The sequence below is a fragment of the Chenopodium album genome, chromosome 11 (genome assembly GCF_948465745.1).
Source record: "Chenopodium album chromosome 11, dcCheAlbu1.1, whole genome shotgun sequence".
Classification (NCBI taxonomy): Eukaryota; Viridiplantae; Streptophyta; class Magnoliopsida; order Caryophyllales; family Amaranthaceae; genus Chenopodium; species Chenopodium album.
Window position 1 is genome coordinate 57031827 of NC_137844.1, and position 20136 is coordinate 57051962.

General features: G+C 36.1%; 3 protein-coding genes across 4 annotated transcripts; 2 read left to right on the top strand and 1 right to left on the bottom strand.

Annotated features, from left to right (window-relative positions):
- Window positions 1–2187: 2187 nt before the first annotated feature.
- On the top strand, window positions 2188–6648 carry LOC145566957 (SNF2 domain-containing protein CLASSY 4-like). Its single transcript, XM_081626210.1, has 4 exons — window positions 2188–2433; window positions 2539–3701; window positions 4215–4392; window positions 4819–6648. The coding sequence occupies exons 1-4, from the start codon at window positions 2188–2190 to the stop codon at window positions 6646–6648; spliced, it is 3417 nt and encodes a 1138-aa protein (XP_081482336.1).
- A 1416-nt stretch (window positions 6649–8064) lies between these two features.
- Window positions 8065–13572, top strand: LOC145569377 (phosphoacetylglucosamine mutase-like). Its single transcript, XM_081628722.1, has 10 exons — window positions 8065–8246; window positions 8408–8469; window positions 8580–8842; window positions 9566–9685; window positions 9799–9941; window positions 10019–10267; window positions 11726–12141; window positions 12227–12402; window positions 12917–13013; window positions 13172–13572. Exons 2-10 carry the CDS (start codon window positions 8409–8411, stop codon window positions 13327–13329), a joined length of 1683 nt encoding a protein of 560 aa, XP_081484848.1. The 5' UTR covers window positions 8065–8246; window position 8408; the 3' UTR covers window positions 13330–13572.
- A 3079-nt stretch (window positions 13573–16651) lies between these two features.
- LOC145569378 (vacuolar protein sorting-associated protein 55 homolog) lies at window positions 16652–18994 on the bottom strand. Of its 2 annotated transcripts, none has more exons than XM_081628724.1 (5): window positions 18824–18994; window positions 17605–17745; window positions 17470–17509; window positions 17076–17163; window positions 16652–16982 (listed from the first exon to the last, which is right to left on the bottom strand). In XM_081628724.1, exons 2-5 carry the CDS (start codon window positions 17701–17703, stop codon window positions 16790–16792), a joined length of 420 nt encoding a protein of 139 aa, XP_081484850.1. In that variant the 5' UTR covers window positions 17704–17745; window positions 18824–18994; the 3' UTR covers window positions 16652–16789. The 2 variants fall into 2 exon arrangements, with proteins under 2 accessions (XP_081484850.1, XP_081484849.1); XM_081628723.1 differs by having other exon boundaries at window positions 17605–17739; window positions 18824–18990.
- Window positions 18995–20136: the final 1142 nt, after the last annotated feature.

Below are 20136 nucleotides of genomic sequence, written 5' to 3' on the forward strand. Positions count from 1 at the left end.
AAAAGAAAAAAGCTTAATTTTTTTTTCTTTCTGAACAAACATGGATGTATAATTTAACATCAAGCTAAGTAAAATGGAAAATCCCATTCAAAATGTAAAAAAAAAAACTAATAAAGTGTCAAACTGGTTTGTACTTTCATGAATTAGAAGACCAAAAATAAAATTAGAGTCTTTTTTCTTAGTTGCTCTTCCCATGCCAACCTTACACTTTCTTTGATACCACAAATATTGCAATTTGAGCCAACATTGCAAATCAAAATAACAAATTTAGTTCAACAAACAAGATTATCACACAATCATACCATCCTTCTAAAAAAATTAAAAATTTATACAACATATACAAAAAAAATTATGAAAAACAGTATGAGTTTAACCTAATTCCATAAAAAAATAAAAAAATTAAAAAAATAAAAAAAAGAAATCATATAGCATAATTTGAATGATTTTCATGGTAAAATTCATCTTCTTGTTGAATTTATCATACTAATTTTGACAACATGATGCAACAAGGTAATTGATTTTAACAAACAATAAATTGAGAAAGAAAATTAGGGCAAAAATAACCTTTTTTTAAGTACTGTGGGTGATAGCTTAATGACGGTGACAATATCGGTTTCTGCTCAGCGTAAGTAGGCTGCTCGGTGGCGGAGCTGCTTGGTGGTGAACTACTCAGTGGTGGGACTGCTTGGGGAAGCCAAATTGCTTTGCAATGGCTCTACTCCGTACTTATGCAGTAAAAGAAGTAAATAAAATTCCTTTCAGGAAAAAAAAATAAACGCCTTATACAGTATAAAGAAGGTAAGATAACGTTTTGTTAAATACTTCGTATTAAGATAGTGGTTTCGATAGTTAATAGTGGTTTTGCCTTGAAAAATAATGAAAAAACAAACCTCTTACCGAGCCTAAGTGGACACTAATTTTGTAATTAAGTTTTACTCCAACCCAAAATCGTAATTAAGTTTTTAAATTACATTATTATGGTAAATCGTCCACAAAAAATGATATAATCAACTGAGTATTATTATCAAATGCATTAACATAGATTTAATTTATCATAATTACATTTATTAATAATTAAATGCTATAATCAAGCGTAATGTAAATTAATTGGAACATTTTACTCTTATCAAATTCTCAAATAATGTCTTTTGGAGTAACAAAAATATTTAGAAAAATAATGAGTCGTTTTTTTTTTTTAAATGTATCGATGGTTTAACAAATTAAAATAGGTTTATTGAACATTTTTTTTTAAAAAAAAAAACAGGCCGTCTTGTATGTGGCTGGTCACACCGTGTGGCCACTTACAAAAAAACAAAGTAATCCCTATAACACTGACGAAGTAGGGCTTGTTCACATTTACTGAACTGAACTGAACTGATTGAAGCTGAACTGAACTGAGTTGAAGTGAATATTTTATAAAAGAAGGAAATTAGGAGCTGAAATGAACTGATTGGAGCTGAACTGAACTGAAATTAAGGTGAAGTGAACAGGCCCGTAGTCCCTGTTATACTGATTGAGTAACCTCTACCCTATTACACTTATGAAATAACTCCTTTAACACCGACTATATAACCCCTATAACACTAATGAAGTAACCCTTATAATGGCCAGTCACATGTAAGAGTTTGTGTAAAAAAAAAAAAAAAGTCACCCGTAGCTAACAAATTAACGATTATCAAATATACTTTTTGAGCTATTGTCAAAATCTTCAAAAAAAATAAAAAAAATAAAAAAAATAAAGAAACAAAAATAATACAATCAAATAATTATAATTTCCTTAAAATTTGACCCAATAATAATCAAAATCTTCTTAAAAAATTAATTAATTAAATTAAAATCTTTTCGAGCTGTTTAGTGTTCTGAAGAGTCCGCATCAAGTCTTCATCACCCACATAATCACATTCACTTCCCCTTTAACTCTCTGTTTATCTCTCCTCACTCTCTCTCTCTCTCTCTCTCCAACTCACTTACCCGCCATTAAATTCAATAATTCCCAATTTTTTGATTTCTTTATTCATTGAATTACAACAATTGAACCGTTCAAAAAAAAAAAAAAAATTACAACAATTGAAGGTTTTATTTGGGATATTAATGTCAATTTTCCAAAGAAAATCTGTTAAATTTCTTGATTTGGGTGTCTTCTTACTCTGATTTCCCCTGTTTTTTTCGATACCCAGTTTATGAAACATGGAGTACGTACCAATAGGGAAGAGAACTAGGCTTCAAAAAACCCTAAATAAAGAGAATTTTTTAAATAATTCTGGGTTTTCTTCGAGTGATGATGATGATGATGATGATGATGATGATGATGAGGATGAATGTTGTTCCATTGATGAAACAGAGTTCCTGAAATCAATAAGTAGAATTCCTGAAAAAGTTTCCGCAAAATCTGAGTTGGGTATTGAAAAAAATATTCTTAGTAATTTGGGTAGGGTTTATGAAAATCATGGTGAAATTTCTAAGGGTTTGGATAATAATGCTGAGAGTACTAAGAATGATGATGATGATGATGATGATGATGAAGATGATGATGAGGAGGAGGAGGAGGATGAGAATGTATGTATGCTTGTCGATGATGATGGGAATGCTGGTGTTCTTGTTGATGATAATGGGAATGATGGTGTTGGTGTCGAGGATGATGATGATGGGAATGATGGTGTTAGTGTTGTTGTTGGTGATGGGAATGGCGGTGTTAGTGTTATTGACAATGATGATGATGATGGGAGTGATGATGTTGGTGTCGATGATGATGATGATAATGATGGGAATGGCGGTGCTCGTGTTGATGATGATGGAAATGTCGGAGTTTGTATCGATGATGTGAATGGCGGTGTTGGTGTTGGGGATGATGATGTGCAAGATGGTGTTGGGGACGATGATGATGATGGGAATGATGGTATAGGTGTTGAAATTGATGGAAAAATTGGTGTTGGTGTTGATGATGATGATCAAAATGATGGTGTTCATGTTGATGATGATGCGGAGGTTCCTCTAGTTAAGTCACCTAGGAGACTATTTGAGGGAGTGGTGTTGCCAAAATACATTGCAAAAGATGTTGGGGGAAATGATTTTATTGGAAAAAGAACAAGGTCTCATTACAAGTTTAGGAGTAAAATCAAGCATCATGGAACCCCTAATTCCCCTATCAGCATTGATATAGACGACGAAGACTCCTCTTCCTCTCATGACGAGGAGGACCATGAGCCTAATAGTCGCGAGCATGGTGAAGGAAAAAGAAAACGAGGCAGGCCGCCTTTGAAGAAGGATGAAAAAATGAGGTTGGATCTTGATGTGGATGAATCATCCTCATCTGAGGATGAGGAGGAGCACTTTGAGTTCAATAGACGTGTGAAAAGTCAGGAGGATGGTGGAGGAAAAAGAAAACGAGGTAGGCCGCCTTTGAAGAAGGTTAACAAAGAGGATTTCGAGCTTATGAAGCCAAGAGGAAAGAGGCTTAAAACTAAAGAGGTTCAAAATGTTCTGCTGAACGCGATTTTGGAGAATGGAAAAAATGCAGGGCTAAATAATATTGCCTCTACTTTTAGTGAGGCATTTCTTCCCCTTAAATTTAAGTATGGAATTGAGAAATCATCGGTGCCAGAAACTTCAGAAGAGGAACAAGAAGTCGAAAGCCTCTTTGCAAATATGGACTTTGTTCTTGGAGTTTCTGACATTGGATTTGAACCTTCTTGTTTGGTAAGGTTTCTCTAATCAGTAATCATACAACAAATTTATTATGAGTACTTGTTTGGTTGTTAGCTTTTCTATAAGCTTGGATTAAATATCATTTAAGGCCTCTTTGGTAGGCAGTGATGAATTTGTGTGTAGCTAGATTATACTCTAGTTATATTATGCCTGAATTTTCCTTTAATATTGTGAACTTTCTCTATATTGTAATGATGTCTTCGCTTCAGCACAATGCATTACGCATTGAAGTGATAACAATCGACTATATCTTGACTTGATTGTTGATAATAGTTAGTTAATGTACTTGTAGAGTTGTAGCAGGATTTATGAGATTTGACGTGCTGTACTTAAGTGAAAGATATGTTCTTTCATTTCCTTTTCGGAAGTGTAACACTAAGAACAGCAGCACAACTTTGAAATTTCAATTTGTATGCCATATTTTAATAAGCAATTGAGTCTCTAATGTATTTCATTGTTATATAACTTTGTAGCTCTATATCTACTTACTAACAGGCTTCACAAATGAGTTTGCAGGATAACGGTGATGATGAAGATGATATTGCTGTTCTATGTGATAGCGCGGTCTTGCAAGAAAAGCTTTGCCTTAAAGGAAAGCACTACTGGATTTATGATGAATTGATTGGAATCAAATGCAAGTTCTGTTCATTTGTGAAGCTTGAAATACAATATGTCACACCTGATTTTGTAAGTCATTACAAAATCACTCTTTTCGTTGATAAATTTACTGTCATTATTGTAATTATATATTTGCTTATGGTTGCACATCATGTTCCAAATGCTGTTCAATTTATCCGGTCAGTCCAGCATCTTTAACTGATGATTATTTACATAAAACATATATATAGCTTTATATTATGCATAGACGTAGTATGTAAAAGGGGCGAAATTTAACAAGTAAAGCTAAGCCTGTTAATCTATTGATTATATCAGTATGAAACTGGTAGTTGAATGTCCATTTGAAGATTGCTTTTGATGTAAACTACTTTATAAACTAAATACAATTGCATGTGTTTAAGTACAAATGTACAATTACTTGAACTATTTTGTTTTGATCTTTTCATTTTGTATTTCCATCTTAATGACTTGAAAATTTTGATTTTCCATGTGAAGAACAAGAATCCGTTTGGGAGGACAAAAGACGCGAGATACTATGGGCAATTCCCCTACAATGATAGCAAAGTTTCTGACCGATTTCAGTTTCCGGATTTGAGCTATGATATCCGAGATGAGCCTAGTATTCCAAATGATCATTTTTCGGGCACAGTGTGGGACCTCATCCCAGGGGTTGCAAGGACTTTATACCCTCATCAGCGCGATGGGTTTGAGTTCATCTGGAAAAACATTGCTGGAGGGATAAGAATCGACGAGCTTGCTAAGCCCACGGAATCTGGTAGTGGTGGGTGCATCATATGCCATGCTCCGGGGACAGGAAAAACTCGGCTAGCAATTGTTTTTCTGCAGTCCTTCCTGAGGCAATACCCTAAGTCGAGGCCTGTTATTATAGCCCCTTATAGCATGCTTCGTACTTGGGAAGAGGAGTTTGATCGATGGAACGTTGACATTCCTTTCTTTAACCTGAACGAGAAGGAACTGTCAGGGAAAGAAGACCTTCCTCTGCTCAGAGGTCAGAACATGAAGAATTCTATGAAAGACGAGTATTCAATTCGAATGGCTAAGCTTCTTACTTGGTCTATGGGGAAGGGTGTTTTAGCTATTAGCTACGGGCTTTTCCAGAGATTAGCAGGTGATGGGAAGAGCGTTGATGAGAAGGTTAGGAAAGTTTTTCTTGAACAGCCTGACCTCTTAGTGTTGGATGAAGGGCACACGGCGAGAAATGATAAGAGTGGCATAGTTAAAGTGCTGTCAAAGGTTGCAACAAAGAGGCGAGTGATCTTATCAGGAACGCCTTTTCAAAATAACTTTGAGGAACTCCATACAACAATTGCCTTGGTTAGAGAAGAGTTTGGGCTTCCGTCTTGTAGTCATTTGAATGAGGAACGAAAAATCGAGAAGCTAAGGAAACAAATTGGTCCCTTTGTACATGTTCACAAGGGTGAGATCTTAAGAGATACTCTTCCTGGATTGTTTGACTCATTAATTGTCCTAAGACCCTCAGATCTGCAAAAGTACATTTTTGCTCACATAGCAAGATTAAGAACCCCATTTCTCAAGTTCGACAACCAGATATCTCTGGCCGGTGTTCACCCCTCAATTTTATGTGAGACAGATTCAGGGTATGCTGTCGATAAAGAACAAGAAACTTTGCTGAAAGATCATAGAATGGACCTTGATGTTGGAGCAAAAATAAGGTTTCTTGTAGAGCTCATTAAGCTATGCAAAGGAGAGCGAGTTTTGGTGTTTGGGCAACGCCTTCTCTCCTTAAACTTCATAGGAGATTTGCTAGAATCTCTATTTGAATGGACCATGGGGAGGGAGTTGCTTTACATTGATGGAGGTCAAGATATGAAGGAGAGGCAATCATTGATTAAGCTTTTGAACGACCCTGGGAGCGAGGCTAGGGTCCTTTTGGCTTCCACCAAGGCATGTTGTGAAGGGATCAGCCTTGTGGGTGCTTCTAGGGTGGTCTTGCTTGATGTCGTGTGGAACCCCTCTGTGGAAAGGCAAGCCATAAGCCGGGCTTATAGACTTGGACAAAAAAAGGATGTGTTTGTTTATCACCTAATCATGTCGGGGACCCTGGAGGAAGACAAGTTCCGCAGGCAGACAACAAAGGAACATTATTCAAATCTTCTGTTCTCTTCCTCTTCTCCTTCAGAGAATGAAACCACCATGCACAAAAAGAGTATTGGATCGAGGATGGTTCCTGAGGATCATGTACTGGAAGCAATGACCCATCACGAAAAAATCAATTACATGTTTGAGAAGATTATCAGCCAGCCTAAAGCTGATGATGATATGGTCAAAAGTTTTGCTAGTTGAGATTCTTTTGTAGCCATCTGACAGTTATCTGAAATACTAATACAGTATGGTTTCGTTTATTCTGATTTCAGCCTTTCATTCTGTTTGGACCAGCTATCTTTCTTTAGGAGTTGCTGTAAATACTGCTGGGAAGATAAGAGTGAGGTGAACTAGCTGATAATATAACCGTGATTTTTATCACTAACAGCAATAACATATTTCTTATCACTAACAGTAGCCAGGCCAGTTCACAACCCACTTCTCTGCTCAGCAGTATTTACAGAAACTCTCAAGAAAGATCTCTAGTCTAAATAGAATGTAGGGTAGAAATCAGAATAGATAATCCCATATTTCTTCGGCATTTCAGAAGATTGTCAGAAGACAACACTATATCTTTTGCTTAGGATATCATGATACATTGAATTAAGGTTAACACAGTGTTTCTGTTAGGGGTTAGATAATTGATTGAAAGTAGGTGTTACAGGTGATTGAAGTTACTTGAGACTCTTTGATGTTAGCAAAGGTTGTATTTTGTTGGCAAGTTTTCTGTCAAATGTTTTCTTCAATATATGGTTTATACCGTGACAGATAATCTTCTAGGGAACTCCTTTTAAAGCTGTTATTATAAAGCTAGCCTTCTGTGCAGTGATTTTTCAGAAAATGAGCTTAGTATACTGTATTAATGAACTTTTAAGCATATGTTAGGCTAATTGGTGAATAAACTCGAGTTTAAAGTGCTTGTGATAAGAGAATATGCTGTGATTTGGGGACTGAATTTCCTTGAAATTTATTCAGGTAAACTGTTAACCATTTTGTTTTATGATGAATACAATTGGGTGATCTAATTACTTAGAAGAATAATCCATTTTTAATAAACAGCTGAAAAGCAGAAGTTGGTGTTACCTGAGCTTGAAAGACGAAGCTCCAGCTGTAGCAATAAAAAGGACCAGCGCCAAACCTCTAAATACACCAAAAAGAGCTCCAGCTAACAAAGACATAAACACAGTTCCTGGATTCATGAAAGTCCAGCGCCAAACCTCTAAATAATTTTTTTTTTTTTTTTAAATGTGGCGGAAATAAAGTTGCTCATGAGTTAGCTCACTTTTAAGTTTCAATCGTAGGAAATGAAGCATAGTTTATAAGAATCAATATCTCGGATAACATTATGGTCTAGCTTCTAAAAACCCACTAATACAATTTTTTGATATGGTGAGATAGTAGTGTCCACTTAAAACTTAAAACACACATCGCGTGCATATAAATCTAATTTCAACTAATTCAACAACACTTCACAAATACGAAGTATAACATTTGTGCTCATTTATCTAGCAAAATTGCACGATCAAATTTTGTATGAAAAACGTGAAAGTGTTAGCATGTATATGTCCCTCTAGATCTGAGTCTTCATACGGTTGATGAAGTGTTCCTTAAAAAAAAAAAAAAAAAAAAAATTGTTCCTTTGGTGTTCTCAGTTTGTTCCCCAACAAATTGGAGCTTTTCACTTCTACGCTGCACTCCCTCTCTTTCTCTTTCCTCAATTCCTCCTTTAAAACGTACTCTTGACTTCTCCATTGAAGCTGCTTCAGAAGTTTCTCTTCTCCATCGAAGCAGCGATTGAAGTAAGATGTTTATTCCTTTTCTTTTTTCATCTGATTATAGAAAAATTAATTTCAAATTGCTTTGCTAGTTATATTATTAATCCAGAATTATATTTAAGCTTCAATCTAAATTTGATTTTCGAAATGCTGCTGAATTTATAATCTGTCTCTTCAAATTACAGAATGAACCAAGAAAAGCGTAACTTGATTTTACAATCTGCCTCCAACTTCCCACCACCCAAAGGTACAATCTTTCCCCAATTTCCCCTTCAATTTCAATTAGTTATTTTGAATTAATCAAACAAGAAAAGTAAATTTATTCTTTCAATTTGATAATAAAAACAAAAAATGCAGGGGTGAAATTATCGTATGGAACAGCAGGGTTTAGAGCAGATGCAACCCTTCTGAGATCAACAATGTATAGGGTTGGAATCTTGGCTGCTTTAAGATCCCTTAAAACTCAATCATTGATTGGGTTGATGATCACAGCTTCCCATAATAAGGTTTCTGATAATGGTGTCAAAATTGCTGATCCAAATGGTGGAATGTTGTCTCAGAATTGGGAACCCTTTGCTGATTCTCTTGCTAATGCTGCTGATCCTCTTCAACTTCTTCAGGTTTATCTGCTAATCATGTTAAAATTATTCTTTTTTTTTTTTTTTTTTTTTTTTTTTTTTTTGGTTTTGTTTAGTTTGCTCATAGAATGTTGGAATTGTGCTCAATTTGCAATTTGTTTTTGTGGGTGTTTAGTTGATTTATCTAAGTTATAGTATGATTAGTATCTAATCCTGGTTGAAGTTTATCATGTTGCCTAGATTTTGTTTGACATTGGAGTGATTTGAGAATACCCTTCATAAATGTTATTCAGACTTGGTTACTTGTGTCAAATACGGGCATATGTTCAAGTAATCGACTCGGCTATTTAAGGAAAAAAAAATATATCAATGTTTTTGGTCCAAAGTGATGTATTAAGTGTTGATACTACCTATGTTGTGTGTCAAGGATATGATATGGGTACTTGAGATGAAATGAAGAGTTGAGTAGCATAGCCATTATATTATATTTGATAATATCAGTTGAGAATAACTTGAAATCACCATTATAGTGGAAATTGGAATATTGGATTTTGTTGGACCTATCTTTCTCTAATTTGGTCGTTTGATATTTTGATGGTGATGATTGAACCGTTGCTACTATTGTTCGTGGCTTGTATTGCTTATATTGTAAGCTTGCAAACAGGATTGTATTGAATATGAATTCATCAATACCCATATTGTTTTATTTTGAAAAAAGACTGTTGTTTATGGGTTGTTCCTAAGTTAAACTCATTTTCAAAACAGCTTATTGAAGAATTTGTGAGGAAGGAGAACATCTCATTTGACAATGCCCGTTCAGCAGAGATCTTGCTGGGAAGGGACACCCGGCCCAGTGGAGAGTCTCTCCTTGAAGCTGCAAAGCAAGTAATACTTATCTCTTCCTGAGCAATCTATTGATACAGGCATAGAGCAATGCCAATTTTGTAGTTCTTTGAATTATCTCCGAAGTATTAAATTACCTGCTTATTCCATTCAAGGGAATCAGCTCTATAATCGGTGCAATTTACCATGATATGGGAATTTTAACCACCCCGCAATTACATTGGATGGTCCGTGCTAGAAACATGGGTATGAATTCAACAGAGCAGGATTACTTTGAGCAACTCTCACATTCCTACAGGTTAATGCACGCACCATGCAATCTTTATTACATTTCTTCTTGAATCACCCAATTTATACCAGTCATAATTGGTTTAGGTGTTTAGTTGAATTGATCCCAGAGGGGAATAAAGGGAGAAAATCCAATGATAAAGTGGTAGTTGATGGGGCTAACGGTGTAGGAGGTGATAAACTTGAAGTTTTGAAAGACATGTGCGGTGGTCTATCAATAGAAGTAAGAAATTCCAGCAAAGGAGAAGGTGTTCTGAATGAAGGAGTTGGAGCTGATTTTGTGCAGAAAGAAAAGGTCATGCCTTCTGGGTTTGGCCCTAATGATGTTGGGCTGAGGTTAGTCATCTCTTTTTTCATTTGGTATTATTAGTATTGCTTTGTTTTCAACTTTTCACTTGATTCTTTTGTATCTGGTGGTGGTCTGGACTCTGGAACATTAAGCCTCCTTTTAACTACATGAGAATTCAGTATGTGCTTTCTTGGTCAAGTGCTAAAATTTGACGCAGAAGACAGATATATCTTATCAAAACTTTTAAAAACCTCTAGTCATGAATTTTAGGCTTTCTTACCTGGTAAAACTGTTTGGGATGAATTGATGTAATTTAACTTGGTTCATTTAACTGGAGATACATTTTTCAGTTTTATATTCTGGTAATGTCAATATCTCAATTCCCACCCTGCTGTAGATCATTCAAGTAACAAGAGAACTGCTTTTTTGGCTGGGATTGGTTAAAAATCTGGATTCCATGCCAAGCTTAGTATAGATTTTTATGTAAAAGTGGAATTTAAATCTTGTAGAAAAATAATCTATGTTTCTGCTTGATGGCTTTGGTGTAGAACCCCAAATCATTTTGCGACTAAGGCTTTGTTGTTGTTTGATTCTGCTTGATGGCATTATGGAAACCAGGAAATTTGGTTTTCAGGTTATCACTCTTTGTTTTACTCACATTGCTATAGATTAATTAGAGCCCAAACCCAAACCCAAACCCAAACCCAAACTAGCGTACAAGTGCTGTGAATGAAATGTGAAATGAAAATTTCTATAAATGAAACAGACGAGGTAAATTAAATAAGCAGTGAACTAGACTTATCAATACTAATATACTAAAGTAATCCCCAACCCTATCCCCCAAAGTACACATGTCGCGTTTGTATTAAAAAATTTCCCGCCAAAAACCTTTTTTTTTTCTCTCTTTTTTGTTCATGAAAATTAATAACATAGCTGATATATATATATATATATATATAAAAGAATATGCAACCTAAAAAATAAAGCAACAATAACAATTTAAATAAATAAAATATTTTTTTGTATATTCCCTTGAATCTTTAATCGTTAATATATAAAATGTATTGTTCGTTTTCTACTCTAAAAAGGATTTTAAGTCAATTTAAATTCATAAGATGTCAGGAAACTAAAATTAGAGATACGTACTCTATTACCTTATCTAATCTGTAATAATTTGACAACATAAATAGATACTTCTCAAACTTATAGTAATTTATAAAAATAATTTTTTTTTTTCTTGTGAATATCCAAGCATTGCTCGGGCAAAGAACTAGTTACTACTGAAGTTAATCTGTTATCCCTGCATAGTTTCATTTCATATTTCATGACTGAAAAGAAGTCCACCTTCAGTTCTCCTGCGAACTTGCTAAGTCTTCATAATAGATTTTCCATTTAAAAATTTAACTAATTAGTGTTGAATGATAATATTGGTTAGTATTCCTTTAATTAAGGTAAATTTTCAAATGTAGAATCCGGGCTAACTGTTGATGGTTCTAGCATTTCAGGTGTGCAAGTTTTGATGGGGATGCAGATAGGCTTGTATACTTTCTTGTGCAACCAGACAGTAAAGTGATTGACCTTGTTGATGGGGACAAGATGCTATCATTATTTGCTCTATATATTAAAGAGCAATTAGATGTTCTCGAAGACATTGATTATGAAAAATCATGCGAACCTTATCATCCACGTCTAGGCATAGTGCAAACTGCCTATGCTAATGGGGCATCAACTGATTATCTGAAGAACTTGGGATTAGATGTTGTCTTCACTCCAACTGGAGTGAAATATTTACATGAAAAGGCTTCTGAATATGATATCGGTATATACTTTGAAGCAAATGGCCATGGCACCATATTGTTTTCTGATAGTGTTTTATCTTGGTTGGAGGCTAAAAATAGCGAGCTCTCTTCCTCTTCTACAGGTCAGTTAGTGTATAATGTCATTGCCATTTATTCTTTTATGCTTCTTAATCAGACTTCCTAAGCAATGTTTCTTGCCTTTTTCAGGCTCGGAATATAAAAAGGCTGTGTTGAGATTATTAGCTGCCAGTAAACTAATCAATCAGGCTGTTGGTGATGCTTTGAGTGGATTATTATTGGTAGAAGCCATCTTACTATATACAGGATGGTCAATTCAGAAATGGAATGAACTCTATAAAGATCTGCCTAGCAGACAGCTTAAGGTCTGTCACTTTGTTGTATTCTTCATTGGAAAGTAATTGAAATATTCGTAATGACAGAATTCTCAACTCTGTTTGCTGGTTTCATTTTAATCTTTGAAAGTTTTCTGAGAGATCTTGATCTTTGGGTTTCGTTGATTTACTGCAACTACTTTTAGGTGAAAAGTTATTAACTGAGCTTTCACTGCATACTAACTACTAAGGGACATGTGTCTTGTAAAAGGAAGTTCCAGAGTAAATAGTTTGTTAGCTTAGAATTGTTTTGATTCTTAAGGCTGAATACTATTTCTATATACTCTGTAGTCTGTAGAGTTAATCAAGATACATCCAGTAAATCTTTGCCAATCCTGTTATCACCGTTTTTTATTTAGTTACAAAAAACACACTCTAAATTGGACTTTGACGTATTAGTTCCTGCCCTTTCACTGTGAATTGTGTTTTTTTTCTTTTTAGCTGTAGATTTATCTACATTAATCACATCAGCCCATAACAGTTTTTTTCTGCGTTGGAGTTTCAGGTCAAGGTTGTCGACAGAACAGCTGTTGTCACTGCAAATGCCGAGACTATAGTTGTGCAGCCTGCTGGCATCCAAGATGCGATTGACACTGCAACTGGTAAAACCTTCACTCTCTAAATTTGAATTCAAGTTCTTTTATGAGTTGGTGAAGTAAATTTGAATATTTATTTATTCCCTTTTTCATATGGCAGTTTTTTTTCCCCCTACTATCTTTGAGTGATCATCTAATTATTGACATTTTTTGCTTGAGAGCAGCAAAGTATCATCATGGACGTTGTTTTATCCGACCATCAGGTACAGAGGATGTCATTCGAGTGTATGCGGAAGCCACCACCCAGGAAGAGGCAGATAGTCTAGCTAGTGATGTAGGGAAGCTCGTAGATCAGTACCTTGGATTCGGCTGTTCTCAATAAACAAATTGACTGGCTGATTTTTGCTGTTGCAGAATTAGTTATAACATGGGATTAGCCTGCCAATCCCCTTTTTATAGATCAACATCAGAGATCCTTTTTCTCTTGACATATTTATAACTGAAATAATTGTATGTTCAAAGGTTTTACACAGAAACAAGTTTTCCCCTTGATAACAGAAGTGACATTAACAGATTTCCTCGACAATAATGCATTTTGCTTACATAAAAAGCATTATATTGTCAATTTTGTGATGTTTTCATACGTATTTGTCAAATTAATTCATACAAGTTTGATAAAATTTGATGCTACTAAATTTCTGTCTTTGATAAAATTTGATTCTTGATAGAAACTTAGCCCTTACTAAAAATGCCATATATGCCAAATATTTACATACCATATTTTCTTTCTTTATGGGAACTAGTACAATCAGAAATGTTTTATGGTGAAATTACGTCATAAATTTAGAGTATGTTGCTTAGCCCTGATCTCATCAGGTTATTTTCAGTTCAGCTTTAATAAGTTCAGTTTAGTTTAGTCCAATTCAGCTCCGCTCCTAATTTTCTTCTCTCATAAAATATTCAGTTCAATTCAGCTCAAATAAATTTAGCTCAGTCAATGAGAACAAGCCCTTAGTAAGCTCATGCTAACATTGTTATGTTCACGCTGTATAAATTATTGTCAAAATATGGCAATGTTCATGTTACCTGCATCCTTGTCAAGAGTATGGCAATGTTCATGCTGTATTCTCTGTAAGCTATACTAACAGTCCTAACAGACACAGTTCAGAAGTAGTTAGATCACTAGCCTTTATCTTAATATCAGCTATAATTTGCTCAATTCAATGAGTTAAAGGGTTGAATGGTTGATCCTCAAAAGAGGTAATAACAGAGATCCTCTCGTATCATCTAGTGCCAAGATATATCTACAATTCATCCTTTTGTGAAATCTTTTACACATTGCTTGGATTGAGAGAATTGGAGGGAAAGGAAGGGAAGAGAAGAGAAAAGAAGGGATTCATCCTCCCTTCTTTGGATACCTTTTGATAGGAGGGAAGGAAGGGAAATGGAAGGATTCATTTTCCCTCCCTCTTTAATAAACCAAATCCTTCCAATATTGGAAGATTTGGAGGGAAAATGTAACCTTACCTTCTCCCTCCCCTTCCATTCCTCCCCCTTCGTTTTTCTTCCTTCCCTTCCCTTTCTCTTCCACTTTGCTATCCAAACAAACTATAAGGAAAAAAGAAACTAGGCAAGTGTAGACATGTGCATGAAATATTGATGTTAGAGCTTCGACATTATCTGGAATTATCAACCATAGATAGACTTCAGGATAAGAACTCACAGAATAATGAGAAAAAAGAAAAAACAATCCTCTATTTTTCATAGTTTCATAGTTCTTCTGTTAGTAAGGGTATGTAATTGGACTATGGGGGTGAAAGGATAAATAGGAAAGCAAAGTCTCTTAATAGAGCACATTATACATTTCAAGAATCTGAGTGCATGAGATGAATAGGATAAAGGGTATGCATTAGTGCATGAGATGACCATCAAGAATCTGAGTCATTATACATTTCATCACACCTCATACCACCTTGAATTCATCCAATTTCAATGGTTTTTTCTGTAGAACACCGCCTATTTAGTCAAGAAGACCACAGATTGAAAGAATTATGCAGAAGGACGGTACAGGAGAAGTCCAACTTTCCTTAAAGATCCCTGATTCCCTTCCTATGAAAAACTAAGGGATAACTGTTTTCAACAACCACGAACCACGCACCCTCAACCATTATTTCTCCTCTCTTTCGACTCAAATTCATCCATAACTATCATAGCAGCAAAGGGTATAAATTAGATGGATTCTAGCTTAGAAATGGTAATTGTTTAAGTCTCAAACTGTCAGCAATTCCTAACCTCTCAGCATGCATAATTGACAATCCACACATCCTTACACTCTTACACTTCACCTACCCTAACACTTACAAAAATGACTAATCAACAAAAGGTTCAGCTTAAAATACACTCACTACATTAACACACAAAACACTAACAAAAAGCAATCATTTATAACCCTAATTCAATCAACAATTGAAATGCCATGAAATCAATCAGCCAACAAAAATTCAAAATCAAACCCCAAATTTCCTTTAGAATTTTCCATTAATAATAACATTCAGATACAAGAAAACCCTTAATTCCATAACATTGAAAAAAAAGGGAATGATCAGAAAACAACCCGAAATTGGGGGGCATTAGAATCATCAGCAGGGAGAATTTCCCAACGACAAGGCTCGAGTTCTTCAGAAACAGGGCAATACCCAGCAAGCGTAACCTTATCCGTGGAAGCAGCAACCGACCCGAATTCAAAAACGGTTACCTCCGTCGTAGCAGGACGCCGGACTTCAACGGCGCCGTTCAACCCTTCGACCGCTTCGCCGGGTTTTGATTTGGAATTCTCCGGTGGTGGTTTTGTCTCCGGGGACTTGTCCTTGCGCTTCCACCAGAGAATACCCATTTGGTTTGGTGATGCGGAGGAGAGAAAAAATAAGAGAGCAAAGTGGTTTGAAAGATTTGAAACTAGGAAAGGGTTTATCTTTATCCTTGGGAAGGAGAGGAGAGAGTTTTATTACTCCGTACGTGTGCGTCTTATTAGGCTCGGAACCTCTAGATTTTGAGATACGGAGTATAATCCTTACCAAATGCTATTTGAGCCGGCCAATTTGGCTACATAGTATTACAACATGAGAATTTCAAGATTAGTTTGTTCAACTTATTTCCACCTACAATGTTGAAAATTTTAAGTAAACTTATTTCAATTGAAGTAGTAAATCTAGCCAATTGCTTTGATCTACTATCTTTATGATTGTATATATATGAAAGAATGGAACATTCCTTCAATTTGATGTACGTTTATCTTTAGTTACCTTATGAACTTGTCACATGTTAAATGGTATCATGTTTCTGATAGAGATGAACTTTATTTTTTATTATTATTTTTTTATATATATACAATACTACTTGTGCAATCTATGAATATGAGGTCGAGATTTATGTCGAATGTATCTCATGAAATATTAGTGTCACTAGGGAAGAGCAAATCAGATACCTGGTCAAAATTTTAGGAGTATTTTCAAACCGGATTGGAATTTGTCGGGTTAATTTACTCTTTTTTGCAAAGAGTTAAAGTAACAAAAACTAGTAACAAAAACTAATGAGCCAAAAACAATATTTTCCCATTAATGAGCTGAAGCAAAAGAAAGCATCACAATTTTCCTAGAAAATTAATAGTTGCAAATTGCAATGACAACCTCCTCGACCCCTTCACCTTAATTTGAAGTTGATAATTGTGACAAACAATTTCATTTACTAATTACACATCACAAAATTACATACACAAGGGAAAAAACACATCCCATAAACAGCATATATCAACCTTCCTGGACCGAAAACAAGACCAAGATATATCAAAGGCTAGCATATTCATCATAGTCATCCATTTTCATGAAACACATAATGGCTAAAATAAATACAAAAAAGGAAGAAAGCTCCATGGTTAGGGCTCCCCAACCAATAATACCAGCGTGCTTTAAGATAGTTGGTATTGCAATACTGCCAACCACTGAAGCTCCCGTTAAAAATTTGGTCGCGTTCAACCAACTGTTTGACAAATAGAAAGAGGGGCACAAGAATGACATTCAGTATTGTTAGTTTGTGACATTAGAAAATCTCACAGTATTTTAGTACTAATACCTGTTATCAGAGGCTTCCGTAAAGAGCGAAGAGGCATCAGATCCAGCAAAGAACATCATGGGCATAGGGAGGAGGACATACATTATAACTGCAAATTAATAAACCCGAGCAATGTCAGAGTCTAGCACAAAAGGTTCAGCATTTGACACATCAAAACTTACTAGAAGAATTATGCAATTCAACTATTTTGTAACAAACCATTTTCCTAGACAAGTCACATTGACAAAAACATGACCTGTACTAAGGAAACATAGCAACGAGATTAACATTGACAAAAATGTACATGAACTTTAAGCATCCCAATAGTCAAGCTCAACACCTTCTCCTTCAATGTATATGCTTGTGCATATACACAAAATTGAATGGAGTACATAGTATATTCAATCATTTGTACCTGTAAGCATCGGCCACCAGTTATTGTACAGAGCACATGCCTGCGAGCAGCATAAAGCAGCTGTAACTTGTAAGACATTGATTAATCTATAAAAGATTCAAAACAATGAAAGGAAAAGATGATTTTGATACTGACCAAAATTTGCAATACAATTCCTCCAGACACAAGAATTGCCAGAAAAGCAAGCTTCCCACTTTGCACACAAGTCACCATATAACCAGGTAAGTCTGCCATTATGTTGTCTCACTCTCACCACATAGGTTGAAATCCCTGAAACTGAAATAGAAAGAAATAAACTAAAGTGACGAGTAGCAAATCGATCTATAAAGATACCCTAGTTATTATTGTGAAAATCGTGGTACAGCAATTTTGCAGACATACTAATAGCTCCATGCCTTATACTATTTCACCACCATTGAGTCCACGAGACAATATGCAAACATACAATCATTTGCACTACCATTTGTATCCCCCCACAAAGCTACAACTATGGCAGAATAGCTCTCAAATATTTCTGAAGAAATCCACAATTTTGCGCAATCTCCAATTTGGTAATGATGATGGGGCCATTTCTTGTCACAAATACGCATTCCAGGCCATGAGCCCTTGAATCCATTTGAGCACTGAGACTATATCTAATCATGCTAGAATTCTGAGTTCCAAGTCTTCCAACAACGAAAAATACGAAGCTTGACAATAATATACTGCTCATTGAAGAAACTATAACTGAACTGAAAAACCTTTCACAAGCACGGCGACAAATATGTGAATTGGACTAAAAATGAAGTTCCACTGTCTGTTTCAGCTTGTAAGGTTTTCATCTTCCATTGCTCAACCCTATTTCATGCTTGAGATACACCCATATATGAATATACACCAAATGCAACCATTCAGTCCGTTCCACTAGAATTGCCCCATTTGACCATTTTTATAAGAGCTAATTGGATTAAATGGGGGCAATTCCAATTAAATAGAGAGAGTACAATATAATCTAATTGACCTAATTCGCTAAAAAAAGGCAAATTAGTAAATGCGATTCATACAATTCGGATCTATTTTATCAGAACTAGGTACCCAATTACGCAATTACGTAACAGTGGTTTAATCTATTCGAAATACAGTTGCCATTTTCACTGACAATTGAAATCCAACAGTAACCAAATCGATGATGTAATACACATTAACAGACAAAAATATAATCAATTGATTGAATTCATTTCTACATACGATTAATCGCCATTAATAAATATAATCAGTATTGAAAGATCAACTATTGAATTATTAGCATGATTCTTAATTTTTGATTTGTCAAACAAGTGATTGAAACCCGAAAAAATAATAACGGACAACATACCAGGTGAGAATGATGTTTGATTCGAAAGGCGAGTAATGATTGTTAATGGAGAAATAAAAAGTGCAGAAATCAACGAGGGTTTTAGATGAAATATCCAGGCACGTCGACAGACAGGTACAAAGTAGAACCACTTCCTTAGACAAAGGGTTGGAGAGATAGAGTGGAAATTCCAGATGACTTGCCGGCTTCTCAATTCTTTTGTTTTGCTTCCTAGTTTGTTTTTTTTTTTTTTTTTTTTTGAAGGGGGGGAGATTAAATTCATTAATAAAAAGCCATACGGCACTTACATAAGAGATCGTAATCGAACAATACAAAGACAACCGAACCAATTACAAGTTCGAAATAAAAGAAACTACAATTGCTCGCGCAAAATGACTTTCTTAAGTACCCTTGGCTCATATAACGCTGTCCTATGCAGCCTCTTGCAAGGGGGTCTGGCAATATGATGTAATTTCTGACGAGAACCTTCATTGGCTCAGAATCCCGTACTCCTCGACCTGAAATCAAAATTGGTGTCGTACACTTCACCATAGACAAGGCAAACTCCGATTCAAACACGGATATCGGCATGGAAGCAAAACCCTTTAGCCCAAACCAACAGAAGATCAAACCGAAGCCCCATAGCCAAAAAACCCGGCTTAAATCCTGCACCAGAAGATCGGTACACCGATCTGCAAGCCCCATATCACCCCAACACACCACACAAACAGAAAAAATAATAAAACTAAATAGCACACAACGACTTCTAAAAGGAAAAACAGAAAGAAAACTAAAACCTAAAACAAAAAACGAAACCCTAACATCCCACCCCGCCGCCAAACCGAGCCCACCACCAACGCTCCGGGATTCACCGACCCAGCCCACGAACCGCCGGAAAGAAACGCACGGACCGCCGAGGCTCGCCTGAGAAGCCCGAACCCCACACGCCCCTGAGCCGCGGCAACGACAACCCTACACGAGGGACTTAGAACGGCCCTACACGAGGGACACAGAGGGAGAAAACTCCCCCTCCCCGTTCTCGTACTCAACATCGCGGCAACGGACAAGGGGTGGGGCGTAGGCGCGGTGGGGAGGCGGTACAAAGAAACGACGGCTGGCCGGCCGCACGGTCGAAGAAGAACAGCGGCGGCGGACGAAGAAGCGGTGCGGCGCAAGACGAAAGGCTGAAAAAACGAAAAACCATAACGGAAAAGGAAAGAAACAAACTAAAGGGGTAGACCGGAGGCTCGCCGACGCTGTGGCATGGGCGGTGAGCCACACGCCCGCCGGCGAGCCTCATAGCCGGAGAAAAAAGAGGGGGGCGGCGGTTTTTG

Excerpts from the sequence above, each read along its gene's own strand:
- LOC145569377 (XM_081628722.1), top strand. The coding sequence starts at position 8,409 with ATGAACCAAGAAAAGCGTAACTTGATTTTACAATCTGCCTCCAACTTC. Across the intron at positions 8,470-8,579 it reads CAACTTCCCACCACCCAAAG|GGGTGAAATTATCGTATGGA; the intron begins GTACAATCTTTC and ends CAAAAAATGCAG. Across the intron at positions 9,942-10,018 it reads CAACTCTCACATTCCTACAG|GTGTTTAGTTGAATTGATCC; the intron begins GTTAATGCACGC and ends TAATTGGTTTAG.
- LOC145569378 (XM_081628724.1), bottom strand. The coding sequence starts at position 17,703 with ATGGCAGACTTACCTGGTTATATGGTGACTTGTGTGCAAAGTGGGAAG. Across the intron at positions 17,164-17,469 it reads CTGGTGGCCGATGCTTACAG|TTATAATGTATGTCCTCCTC; the intron begins GTACAAATGATT and ends ATTAATTTGCAG. Across the intron at positions 16,983-17,075 it reads ACGGAAGCCTCTGATAACAG|TTGGTTGAACGCGACCAAAT; the intron begins GTATTAGTACTA and ends TTTGTCAAACAG.
- LOC145566957 (XM_081626210.1), top strand. The coding sequence starts at position 2,188 with ATGGAGTACGTACCAATAGGGAAGAGAACTAGGCTTCAAAAAACCCTA. Across the intron at positions 3,702-4,214 it reads GAACCTTCTTGTTTGGTAAG|TTTGCAGGATAACGGTGATG; the intron begins GTTTCTCTAATC and ends TTCACAAATGAG. Across the intron at positions 4,393-4,818 it reads AATATGTCACACCTGATTTT|AACAAGAATCCGTTTGGGAG; the intron begins GTAAGTCATTAC and ends TTCCATGTGAAG.